Source organism: Leuciscus leuciscus, assembly GCF_965113295.1.
Source record: "Leuciscus leuciscus genome assembly, chromosome: 9".
NCBI classification, from domain to species: domain Eukaryota; kingdom Metazoa; phylum Chordata; class Actinopteri; order Cypriniformes; family Leuciscidae; genus Leuciscus; species Leuciscus leuciscus.
The window spans coordinates 34,003,997-34,017,436 of NC_138733.1; the positions used below are offsets into that span (position 1 = coordinate 34,003,997).

The 13,440-nt window shown below is 39.0% G+C and overlaps 1 protein-coding gene across 8 annotated transcripts in view; it reads right to left on the bottom strand.

The window, feature by feature from the left end:
• Nucleotides 1-10,458: 10,458 nt before the first annotated feature.
• The window catches only part of rffl (ring finger and FYVE-like domain containing E3 ubiquitin protein ligase), a 54,245-nt gene continuing 51,263 nt past the window's right edge, over nucleotides 10,459-13,440 (bottom strand). For all 8 annotated transcript variants that reach the window (XM_082180696.1, XM_082180702.1, XM_082180695.1 and 5 more), the window contains 2 exons: nucleotides 13,381-13,404; nucleotides 10,459-13,066 (listed from right to left, as the gene is read on the bottom strand). In XM_082180696.1, coding sequence (XP_082036822.1) covers nucleotides 12,885-13,066; nucleotides 13,381-13,404 — 206 coding nt within the window. In that variant the 3' untranslated portion in view covers nucleotides 10,459-12,884. The remainder of the gene's footprint in view (nucleotides 13,067-13,380; nucleotides 13,405-13,440) is intronic.

Here is a 13,440-nt window from a genome sequence, read left to right on the forward strand (position 1 = left end):
ATTCTTTAGCTCTTGTCAGCGATGCATACTGCACATAAATGTGTACACATTGTTATAGCCATGCTTGTTGTTGAATATCTAATGCACTGGATTAGAATACATTGCCTTCACAGCACAAGCTGCAAAACACGTTCCCAGCGTAACACTGCAATGCATGTAAAGACAGAACTTGTGGTTTAAACATATACACTCTGCAGTCCGTGGCTTAAACCTGACCTGAAAAAAAAACAATAGCAGCAAAAAAAGTCACACCAGTCACAATGTTAGATATAATAAGAGCAGCACGAGGAAATTATTGGTATTTTGGTTATAGGGCCCTCGAACACTGGAAACTGAAATGAACTTTGGCAGTGTTGTTTGTAAATCACTCGTGCTATGGCAAGCCGTCTTATCATTTAAAGCCCCTGGCTCTATACTAGTCATCTTTTATTTTTGACAAGTAAAAATTCCAATTCCAGATATCTATTCTGCAATTTTGAGATATACAATATACATTTGAGATATCAACAATGCTATTTTGATTAGTTATATTCTTCCTTTGGGGAAAAAAATTCTGATATCTACAACTTAGTTTTGTTTAGTAGAAATTGTAATTAAAGATATCCTTAATGGATTTTGTACTACAGGAATAATTCTAATTAGAGATATCTCAAATTACAATTTTACCTGTGAAAATTAAATGAGAGAAACCTCTAACTGAATTATCACCAGTAAAAATGATAATTAGAGATATCCCTATGAGATAACCATGTTTGACTAGTCATAATTAGAATGTAATATATCTTTAATTGACCATCTTTAAAGATATCCAAAATACATTTGTAGATATCTGAAAGTATTTTATTACTGGTAAAAAAAAAAAAAAAAAGACTATAGGCAAAACTTAAGAGATATCTTGAATTGGAATTCTTCCAAGTCAAATCTCATTTAACGATATCTGCAAATTAATAATGGATATCTCAATCTGATTTTTTACTAGGAAGATCTTTCTTTGAAGATGTCTGCATTTATCTTTGTGACTGAAAAATTTCAATGTAGATATCTGGAATTAACATTCTTGCTAGTCAAAATGTTTAATTTGAACTAGTCGAAACTGAATTAGAGATATCTCTAATTACCTCTGCATATGTATGACGCATCAGTTGAAGAAATCTATGACTTCATTACAGATATCTGAAATAGAATTTAGACTAGTCAAAGTGTAAGGGGCCGGTGCATAGTGGATTGGGCGGCAGTCGAAGGCGGGGGCTTTAGGGACGTGGAATGTCACCTCGCTGGCGGGGAAGGAGACTGAGCTTGTGTGGGAGGTTGAGAGGTACCGACTATAGATAGTCAGGATCACCTCCACGCACGGCTTGGGCTCTGGAACCACACTCCTTGAGAGAGGCTGGACTCTCTACTACTCTGGAATTGCCCATGGTGCGAGACGGCGGGCTGGTGTGGGTTTTCTCATAGCCCCCCAGCTCAGCTGCCATGTGTTGGAGTTCACCCCGGTGAACGAGAAGGTCGCTTCCCTGCACCTTTGGGTCAGGGACAGGTCTCTCACTGTCGTGTGTGCCTACAGGCCGAACGGCAGTGCAGAGTACCCGGCCCTCTTGGAGTTTCTGGAAGGGGGGCTGGAAAGTGCTCTGACTGGGAACTCTCGTTCTACTGGGGGACTTCAACGCCCACGTGGGCAGCTACAGTGACACCTGGAGGGGCGTGATTGGGAGGAACGGCCCCCCTGATCTGTACCAGAGCAGTGTTCTGTTATTGGACTTCTGTGCTAGCCACAGCTTGTCCATAACGAACACCATGTTCAAGTATAAGGGTGTCCATCAGTGCACGTGGCACCAGGATACCCTAGGCCGGAGGTCGATGATCGACTTTGTGGTCGTTTCATCTGACCTCCGGCCGTATGTCTTGGACACTCGGGTGAAGAGAGGGGCGGAGCTGTCAACTGATCACCACCTGGTGGTGAGTTGGATCCGATGGCGGGGAGGAAGCAGGACAGACTCGGCAGACCCAAACGTACTGTGAGGGTCTGTTGGGAACGTTTGGCCGAGTCCCCTGTCAGAGAGATCTTCAACTCCACCCTCCGGTGCAGCTTCGACCGGATCCTGAGGGAGTCTGGAGATCTTGAGTCCTAGTGGACCATGTTCTCCACCTCCATTGTCAACGAAGCCGCTCGGAGATGTGGCCATAAGGTCTCCGGTGCCTGACGAGGCGGCAATCCCCCAACCCGGTGGTGGACACCGGAAGAAATACTTTGAGGATCTCCTCAATCCCACCGACACGTCTTCCATTGAGGAAGCAGAGGCTGAGGGCTCGGAGGTGTACTCATCCATCACCCAAGCTGAAGTCACTGAGGTAGTCAAGAAGCTCCTCGGTGGCAAGGCACCGGGGGTGGATGAGATCCGCCCTGACTACCTCAAGTCTCTGGATGCTGTGGGGCTGTTTTGGCTGACAAGCCTCTTCAGCATCGCGTGGAAGTTGGGGACAGTACCTCTGGACTGGCAGACCGGGGTGGTGGTCCCTCTTCTCCACGGGAAAGTCTATGCCAGGATACTGGAGAGGAGAATTCGGCCAATAGTAGAACCTCAGATTCAGGAGGAACGTGTCTCGTGGAACACTGGACCAGCTCTATACCCTCTCCAGGGTGCTGGAGGGTTCATGGGAGTTTGCCCAACCAATCCACATTTGCTTTGTGGATTTGGAGAAGGCATTCGACTGTGTCCCTCACGGCGTCCTGTGGAGGGTGCTCTGGGAGTATGGGGTCCGGGGCCCTCTGCGAAGGGCTGTCCGGTCCCTGTACGACCGGAGCAGGAGCTTGGTTCACATTGCCGGCAGTAAGTCAGACTCCCGGTGCATGTTGGACTCCGGCAGGGCTGCCCTTTGTCACCGGTTCTGGTCATAATTTTTATGGACAGAATTTCTAGGCACAGCCAGGGGCCGGAGGGTGTCCGGTTTGGGGACCACACGATTTCATCTCTGCTTTTTGCAGATGATGTTGTCATGTTGGCCTCATCAGACCTTGGCCCCTGCCCCGGATAAGCAGAAGATGGATGGATGGATGGATGGATGGATGGATGGATGGATGGATGATTGCAGATATCTCTGATTAGAATTATGCCTACTACGAAATCAATTCCAGATATCTTTAATTACAATTTCTACTAGTCAAAACTCATTTGTAGATAACTAATTTGTTTTCCAGTGGAAGTCAGTGGAATAATATGACAGAATATATATATATATATATATGGAATAGTATTTTTTACTAGTCAGAACTAAATTACAACTAGTAGAGCTAGGGGTATTAAATGCTAAAACGGCTTGCCATAGACTCCCATCAGAGCAGAACTGTGACAAATGTTACATGTTTACATGAAGTCCTAATTTATTAACTTTAGTCAATGAAATTGCCAATTATTGTTCTATTATTAAAATTGAACCATGCAGTCATACATGGCAAATGAAAATGTTATAGATTTCCCTATGGAATACTGATTACTGCACAAGTTTTATTTATTTAGGCTATTTACTCAGTCTGCATTGTGATGCTGATCTATTATGGCTCCTGTGTAAGTGAGAATGACCTGTCATGATGATGAAGCACCTTAATCCTTAGCCAACTTTGAGATAAATGCAAGATGGGTCCGGTACGGCCGTCACCGGAAGCCAGTGAATATACAGTAGTTTATATAGTTATAAATATGGACATTTGTTCTTACAAAAACACACCGATTCGCTTCAGAAGGCCTTTATTAACCCCATGGAGTTGTGTGGATTACTTCTTTGATGGATGGATGCACTTTTTTGGGCTTCAAAATCTCCCATTCACTGCCATTATAGAGGATTGAAGAGCCAGAATATTTGTTTAATACAACTCTGATTGTATTCGTCTTAAAGAAGAAAGTCATATACACCTAGGATGGCTTGAGGGTGAGTAAATTATAGGATAATTTTAATCTTTGGGTGAACTATCCCTTTAAGATGATACATTCAACTAAACTCAAGACAGAGATGTTCTTTGGCACATGTTCTTTGTGGGATATCTGTTACTTAGTAACACGTCTGACCTCAGACTAGACTTGACCGGGACTTGACACTCCTGCCCATCCAGTTTGAGCATAAACCTCCATCCACCAACACATCAGCAAAAAAGGGCGAGTTAAAGGAATAGTTCACACCAAAATGACAGTTTTGTCATCATTTACACACCCTCATGTCATTCCAGTCCAAATCCCCATGACTTTGTCTGCTGTGAAACACAAAAGAAGACATTTTAAAGATAGTTTCTGTAAATGGGCACTGAAGCATCAAGCTTCAAAAAGGTCACCAAAACACCACAAATTGATCATATAGTTGGTCTTGAAGTGCCCTAAACACAACCTGTGAGATTAAGTGTAAGTAACTTAAGATTAAGTTTTTTATGTAAATTCTGAAAAGCAAGAAAGATAAGTAACCTCTGAGTCTGAACCTACATTAAACCAACTCTTAAATAAATAACGTTATTGTGCAGGTGCAATAACTTTACAGTTCATGTTACTGTTACCCAGCAGCGATAAAGAGAGGAAGTGAGATGAGCCAAAACACATCTGTACAACAGTGCAGAAACAAGGTTTTGTGTACTACATTACCAGTCCTAATCAGCTGCAACATACTGCCATATATGCAAATATAGAGGCATAAACAAACCCACCTGTCAATGACTGTCCCAAGTCTGATATAAATGCAACTTCAGATGCAGCTTCTGTGCCACGTCTGCATGGCAAAGAGGGATTCATCTGCAGACTAGCCTGTTAAAACGACGATGTGTGGGTCATACCATTTGTTGCAGAACTCCTTGTTCAAGATAAAAACTTTTTTTTTAAACCTAGTCACCATGAAATAAAACTTGACAATTAAAATTTTTTTATCCATGCACATCATTATTTTTATGTTATGTTTCCTTGTAATCATATATCAAAATAGCTTTGCCTCCGTCTTGCATCTCTTCTCTTCTCTGATGATGTGTTTACTGGCGTGAGGGCGGAGCAACCTGTCACTCACATGAGATCCACCAATACCACACCTCAATTCTTCATTGCTAGACAAAAATCAAGCCCTGACAATCAAGAATCAAGATCAAGCCCTTTTTTCTTGTCTGAGAAGCCATTTCACTCGGATATATATACATTGCAATAGGGAAGAAAGCACTTTCGCAGCTTTCGTTTCATGTCGACAAAGCAAATACTTTTGTTTTTCATCTAACGTACCTTGGAATTTTTGCATAGTGCTTTACACCAGAAATATTTCATCATATTATAGTAGATTGCAGGGCTCTTAAAATGCTGAAATGGATTGGTTTTGATGATCTGACAGAGAAAGTAAGAGGATGAAAGCACTTCCACAATGTCTGTCTTGGGCAACTGCAGCACTCTCACATATGCAGCACTTGTCAGTGTTTGGTAACACAAGTTATGTAATCAGATTACTTTATGCAAATAATTAGTAAAGTGACGCATTACTTTTGAATTTACAACTAAATAATAGGCCTACTACATTGCTATGCACAATTAAATATCTCCCCCCTGGTCTCAAACAGGGTGTTCCCCAAGGCTCAGTTCTCGGGCCTTTACTATTCATTATTTACATAATGCCTCTTGGAAATATTATTCGCCGTCATGGTTTTCATTATCACTGTTATGCTGATGATATTCAGATAGGCTTATTTACCGCTTGCCGGATTGAGTCCACAAAAGTTGCTGACTAGTCGACTTCAGTGCTCTGCCATGACGCTTTAAGCTTGATGTCGACTAGTCGCTGATCATGGCCTATAGAGGGCGCAAAAATCGTGAGTAAGTGCAGAGGCGCTGTGTGCGCGTGTGAATATGATGATTATTGTAGATCTCTAGGCTAATGTGAGCATGCATTTACTCATCTCACTTGCACAAAAACACATTCTGTAGTCCTCAAAATGAATAAAAAACCATTAAAAATGCAAACTCAGAATATTATGCAAACCTGCAATTATGAAATACGTTAAATAATAACAATATACTTTCCCAACAGACAACCCAGTAAATAATTAGTCTTTCAACGTTGAAATATGGTTGAAAATAAGTCGGTCCGCTTTGGACTGGTTTACGACGTGATTTCAACTGATCATCTAAGACCGGATGAGTCTGTTATACATGCTAACATAACGGAGAAAAACAACTACCAAACCATGTTCATTATTATCTGAATTTAAATTTAAAGAGTTTTATATATTCCATCAAGACGCCGAAGATCGACCTGTTTTCAACGTTGAAAAGTCGTAATTAGACGTTGAAGATTTACGTCTATTCAATGTCTAATAGACGACTTTTTGCTAGCTGGGAAGGCTTAAGATAGTCCCAGACTAAATTGCATGTTTGACTTAAATTAGCTTGTACTAACATATCTTAAAATATGTCAGTGCCATTGTTTTGTCTCAAGATCCACAACAGAAGGCACGTTTATAAAACCTACTTAAATGCCCTAATCGAACTAAGGCCTAATGGTTTAGTCTAAGCCCTGTCTGTGAAACAAGGCCTTAATGTAGCCTATTTAATCTCACTTTATTAACCAATGGTTTTGCCTTTGTTGATACAGTTCAACCAGACTAAGCAAAAATTACTTTATCCCATTTGTTTCATTTGCTGAAGTAAGAGTGTTGATCTTTCTTCTCCTGCGTCCTGAGGACTGAGGTTTGTTTGAGTGGCGCCCTCTACTGTACAGCCGTGAATTTGCACTTTTGATGTGAAACTGCTTTTACATTTGCCAAAAATAGTGTTTGTATTATTATTATTATTATTATTATTAAAAAACAAACAAGTAAGCCTAGTACAGATGAGGATAAAGTAACACAGAAGTAGCCTAATGAAAGGCATTACTTTCTATAAAAAGTAACTAATTAACTAAATTAGTTAATTTTTAGGGAGTAACACAATTTTGTAATGCGTACTGAAACACAGACAAAAGCAGACGGTCACTTCACCTCAACACTTCACAAGTGTTGCCAATTTTACAGTGACAATGACACCTGTATGGTCATACCCTGGTGGAATTTTTCAAGTGTGCTATTTTGAACAACTAATTTTGTATTAGGAGTATTTTAGTTGTAATTAAATTGTAGTAAAACATAACTTTAATTGTATTTAGTGTACTTTTGTGTACAAAACTGGACCAACTTCAAGTATAATTAGTATACTTAAAATATATGCCAGTTTTACATGCTAATACATGCTAATTACATGCTTGATTAGTGATATTAAAGTGTACTTTATTTGTGTTATACCAGCACATTACAAATTCATTACGAGTGTCTTCAAAACAAGCAATATACCAATATATCTTTAGAAAATATATTAAAGTACAATTGTTTTAAAGTGTGTTAAAAGTTGTATTGTGAAAATAGGTAAAATCATGATGTTAATATACTTATATATTTAAAGATAGTACACTTTTTTTTTTTAAGTAGCCTATATTTGCAGTGTACTAAAGGGAATATATTTCAAATACAATAAAGTATACTTTTTCTCACTAGGGTAGCAAACCCTTAATTTTACAGTGATCAATGGAATTAACCGCAGAAAAAGTCCGATCATACGAGCGTGAGACAGAGACTACTTGTGGTGAAGCTTCAGTGTTGTTTCAAAGACATTTGTCAGGGCTTATTATAGTCCAGGCAAAGTAGCGTTTTACGACAGACTAATTGTAAAATACTTTTTTGCAGCTTAGATCATTTCTATGAGGTGTCCAGAACAACATACTAAAAGTCCTAAGAAATCCTAGTTGAGGAAATATGTTAAAATCTCATCAATCCGAGATTGTCCGAGATCCAATAAGGCCAGGCAACAATACACCCCAATGGGGCTATTTTTTTCCTTTACTCCTATCAAAATGAAACTTTACACAATGTTAGTACCCATGAAAAGTACTTTTTTTTGTATTACAAGTTTCTTTGAAAATGAATTTGAATATGCAAATTAGCTATACACTAATCAAATATAGGCTACCCAAAATACACCCGCATAGGCTTAATTTTTTCCTTTAGTCCTTCCTCAATAAAACTTTACACAATGAAAGTCTACAAGAAAAGTAAAACATTTTGCATTAGAAGTTTCTTTGAAAATGAATTTGAATATGCAAATGAGCTATATACTAATCGAATATGCCCAAAATACACCCTAATGGACTTAGTTTTTTTCCTTTACTCCTATCATAATAAAACCTCACACAGTGAAAGTATACATGAAAAGTAACATTTTTGTTTTACAAGTTTCTTTGAAAAATCTATTTTAAATATGCAAATGAGCTCAACACTAGGCCTAATTGACTTATGGCCAAGAAACCATAAAGCAACAAGTAGAAAAAACAGGGGCCAAATAACTAACACATTCATGTCCATTCAGTAAGTTAACCTATGCATAAATATATACTTTTCATGGGTACTAACATTGTGTAAAGTTTCATTTTGATAGGAGTAAAGGAAAAAAATAGCCCCATTGGGGTGTATTGTTGCCTGGCCTTATTGGCACACATCTCGGATTGATGAGAATTTAACATATTTCCTCAACTAGGATTTCTAAGGACTTTTAGTATGTTGTTCTGGACACCTCACAGAAATGATCTAAGCTGAAAAAAATTATTTTACAATTAGTTCTATTTTTGGCTCCAAAATGAGTTACTTTGCCTGGACTATTATATCTACTGGGGCAGGAATGACTGTATGATGGTATACCTTCTGCGATCACGTCCGTGAGTATTTACTGCACACACAGAACACACTCACCTTGAGTTGTGTCAAACTCTTTGACATGCCTGTCTTTGTCTTTTTTTTATTCCATCGCAAGCTATTGCTGTCGCAATGAACTCGTTACGTTTAAAACGTGTCCATTCTTGTTTTTAATTCTAAAGGAAGGTGTTGATTACGCATTTAATTCCACTCATTTAATCAATCGTTCCCGTATCTAAAATAACAGGAGAAATATTCTTATAATAGATATTTCTGAGCACCTAATCATAACTCTTAAAGAGATTCATCCCAAACTGTTCATTTACTCAATCTCGTGTCATTACAAACCTGTATGACTCTTATTATTCTCTGAAACACACACACACACACACACACACACACACACACACACACACACACACACACACACACACACACACACACACACACACACACACACACACACACACACACACACACACACAGGATATTAAAAGAGATAAATGGGATCAAACGGCAAAATTAGTGCTCATTTTTGTTAAGCTAATTTATTTGATAATTATTAATTTAGTCTACTTGAAACACAGAATTCCCTTTTATCCACAAGGGGTCACTGTGTGCCATGAAGCTTATAAAGTCTTTCTCATTCAGAATCCGGTCTGGTGCCATTATACTGTATTTTAAAATAAAGTTTTAAAAATAAACCTTGTGTTGAGTCAAAACAGCATTTGTGATGGTTAATAAAAAATAACCTCAACTGTGCGCCATAGATCTCAGATGTGGCATCTCAAAATGCCTTGTTTAATATAAAGTGTGTAATATTGCAATTAGGGCCTATTATTATTTTTTTTAAATGCAGCAACTTCTAAAAATTAAGAGAGTCTATAGTGCAAGAGGTAAAACCCAAGCTACCATTGAAAACTTGTCTATATAAGCAACCAAAACTGACAATGCTTGTGAAATACTGTTTTTCCCCCCACAAAAAAAAAAAAAAAAAAAAAAAAAAAAAGCAATAATATGTACTTGAATTAATATGCAACATATTTGAAATTATTTCCTGATTGTTTTACTTTACTGTGCCTGTGCTCGCTTCAAATTAAAAGAAATGTAAAGAATTCGTTTCGGAACTGTTTTCATTGGAAGACAAAAACGAAACTTGATGGCTGAAACGTCAGATATGCCGTTGAAACAAATCAACCCGCCCTGTAATACACACACACACACACATATATTATACATACATTACACACACACACACATATATATATATATATATATATACATACATATACATTACATTATACACACACACATATATTATACATACATTACACACACACACACACACACACACACAAACACACACACACACACACACACATATATATATGTATCTTGTCTGTGTAATCCCTGTTGTGAAATGTCTCTGTAATGCTTCTACGTGAACTGTTCATTAGCTTTCTAACGCATCTCGTCTGTAGCCTCAGGAGGGGCTCAGTCTGAAGGAAAGCGCTAACAATAACCTGTAACTCAATAACAATCCTCCACCCTCGTGAGAATAGCGTGTTCTCCGCACATCTGATAGTTCACCTGGAGATAAGCAGCACGAGCTGGCAGCGTGAGCACGGGACAGTCAAACCGGCAGAACTAGTTCCGCTCGCCTCGCGCGTCGCGCCTGCTCTCACCAATCAATGACACTGTACTTGGGAAAACAAAACCAAGCAGACACAAAACATGGTGGAAATATATTTTAATACAAAATTCTTCAACGAACAAACACACAAAATCTACTTTGGTGGCTTAGTACGTTTTTAAAATATATCTCATCATCAAGTTCATATTAAGAAATTAAGTCATCTGCTTCACACCGTTACCATTAAAACACATTTGTAATGAAAATGAAAGTGTTGCCTCTTTATATTTACACATCATGAACTCATGACAACATTATTGATCCAAAACTGGTCCTTTGAACGATTATTCTCTTATTACTTCACAGTGGTAGGAAATCAAGTTAAGTCATCCAAAGTTGCTTTGAACAACACAATTTTGTATTAGCTCCTCTTGAGATTTGAATGCAGAAACTTTTATTTATTATTTGTATGACTATATTTATATCACTTTTCTCTTTGTGACAGTGATTCCTGTCGGAAGGAAACCTTACGGCAACCCTGGCAATAAGACATTGAACAGTTGGCAAGCCTTACATTCAGAAAAATTACATTTGCAACCAATTGTGCCTTTCTATTTAAAAGAGTAGTTCTCCAAAAAAATGTAAAATTAATGTTATTTATTGACCCTAATGATGTTCCAACCCTGTATTATTTTCCTTCTCCAGCTAGAAACCAAAAGTAGATGTTTGGGAGAGTGTTCAATCTGCCTGTTTGGTGATTTATACTGCTAAGCTCCACAAAAAGAACAAAAGCACACCATACTTTTATTAATATAGTCCATATGTCTGAATAATATGTGATATATTCCAAGTCATCTGAAACCATAGGATTTTCCCATTTTGGGAATCCCATTTGCAGGCATATATCGAAACGTCCAACGTGATTGGTCACAAAACACCCAACAATCCCCCACATTGACACTTCCCACGTGATTGGACACAACATATGCGATGAATGATGTCAGATCTGGTGTGAGGCATCTAGCGCCACCCTTTCTGGAATTTAAAGTATGAATACAATTTTGTGAACTCCCAATAGAGAAGTATGGTCCTTCGTGCTGTTTTGTGGAGACTAATAGTACATAAAAAGGTTGGAATGGCATGAGGGTGAATAAGAGTGAATTCTGAAGCTGAACACTTACATTCCTTTACGTTGTTGTTTCCACACGGCTTCCTAAGAATAGAGCGGGTCGATGCTAACTGAATGTGAAGAGCTTGAGGGAATGGAGTGTGTTAGCAGGCCTTTACTTGTCCTGTGACCTGCGAGGCACCAACAGTAGGAGTGTTGAGGCACGTTCATCTGATATTTCCTCTGTCGACGGCTGTAGAAGGCTAAAGTGCTGCTAATCGAATTCCTGCAAGAGATCTACCTCCAACAACACCTCCGAACGGCTCGCTGGCAGCACTGTGAGGGTCCCGAACGCTAACTCCAGCACTGCGCGGTAACACACGTTGCTTTTTTAGGCCCATCAGGCCCAACAGCAGTTTGACTGTCATACCAGAGAGGCTTCTTCAACCACACAACGACGAGCGCTGACGTCATCCATCAGGTCCAGACTGAAACCTTCATTACAAGGGGTCTGAAAGGCATGAAATCCTCAAGAAACCAGAATAACGCATCATCTTTCACACCGAAATTTTTGCATAAAGAAAATGAAATGGTATGTGCACGACTTCAGAGCAGGTGCATGACCAAAACAACATCCAAGAAGGACTTTTAAAAGGAACAAAAGTATAGCACACTGCTGGACAAATGTTTCGACTACCAGACGAAGACCGAATGGGTTAAAGCTCTATTGGTCTACTATGTGTCACAGTGTGCTAGACTTTTTTTTGTTCTTTCTTTAATAAAGAAAATGAAGGCCATTAAGATATTTCTGCATTAAAACTCGACGGTTTCTTTCCTTAGGATTTTGATCGGGTTCCGTTTTGAGAGTCCGAATGAGAACCGGTTTGATCAAGCGTGACTCCTCGTCAAAGTCTAATTCTTGTTAGTACATTCGTACCGTGTCAGGCTGGATGTTGATGCTAGATCAACCCTGAGATCCAATATGTGGGTTCTTTAAAGAGGAGATTATTTAAAAAGGAGGAGTACAAAAGCAACAGGTGTGTGAAGAGCAGCAGGGCAGTGACATACGAGGCACTTTCAGAAGAAGCAGCGCAGCATGTGTGCGTTCACATGATCCTCTCAGTGTTTATTAATAGGGGCGGAGGCAGAAATGGCCATTTATGCTGCATTGATTTTAAATCATCTGCACATGTGACAGGATCACATGATCAAAAAAATAAAGCTTCCTCTTCAAAACATCCAGAAGGCACACTTAAAGAGAAACTGAAACCAGTACAGTTATTGCTTGGAGATTTGCGCGATCTTAATTCGCTGTCGTTTAAAGTGCAGCAAGATAAACGTTCAAGAATTAAAGGCCACCTGACGGTTTTATTCAGTATCGTTGTTCGAGGGAAGGACCGTGTAAATGGAGATGTCACTCAGGATCTGAACACGTGCACTGCCCGCACCACATACTGTCGGCAGATGGGACATTCGCTCATGCGCTTGCCGCACTTTGTGCATGTGACCATGTGCCCGCACTCCAACAGGACACAGTCGATGGGCGAGTCCATACAGATCTTACACAGGCTGTCCTCCACCGCCGTCACAATTCCAGAGTCTGTGTAAAAACAAGAAAATAGGAAACTTTTTTTTTTAGGAAATTGGCATTTGCATTTTAAACTCGATTTTTTCTTTTCTTAAACTTGAACACTAATTTGTCATAGACCAAAATAAAATGTACTGATTTAAACTGTAATATGCATATTTGTGAAATCCACCTGCAAGCTTACAGAATTATGTGATCTGTTGACTAATCAAATTATTCATAGTTTCACAATAAAATGGACATACAACTCTTGAAAAGTTAAATGAACACTTAAAATATTAACAAAAACTATTCCTAACTTTTGAAGTCATAAGAAATAAACCCACCTGTGCCTTCTTTAGCGGTAGACACTGTGAAAATAAAATACAGCCCACGTTAATGTAATC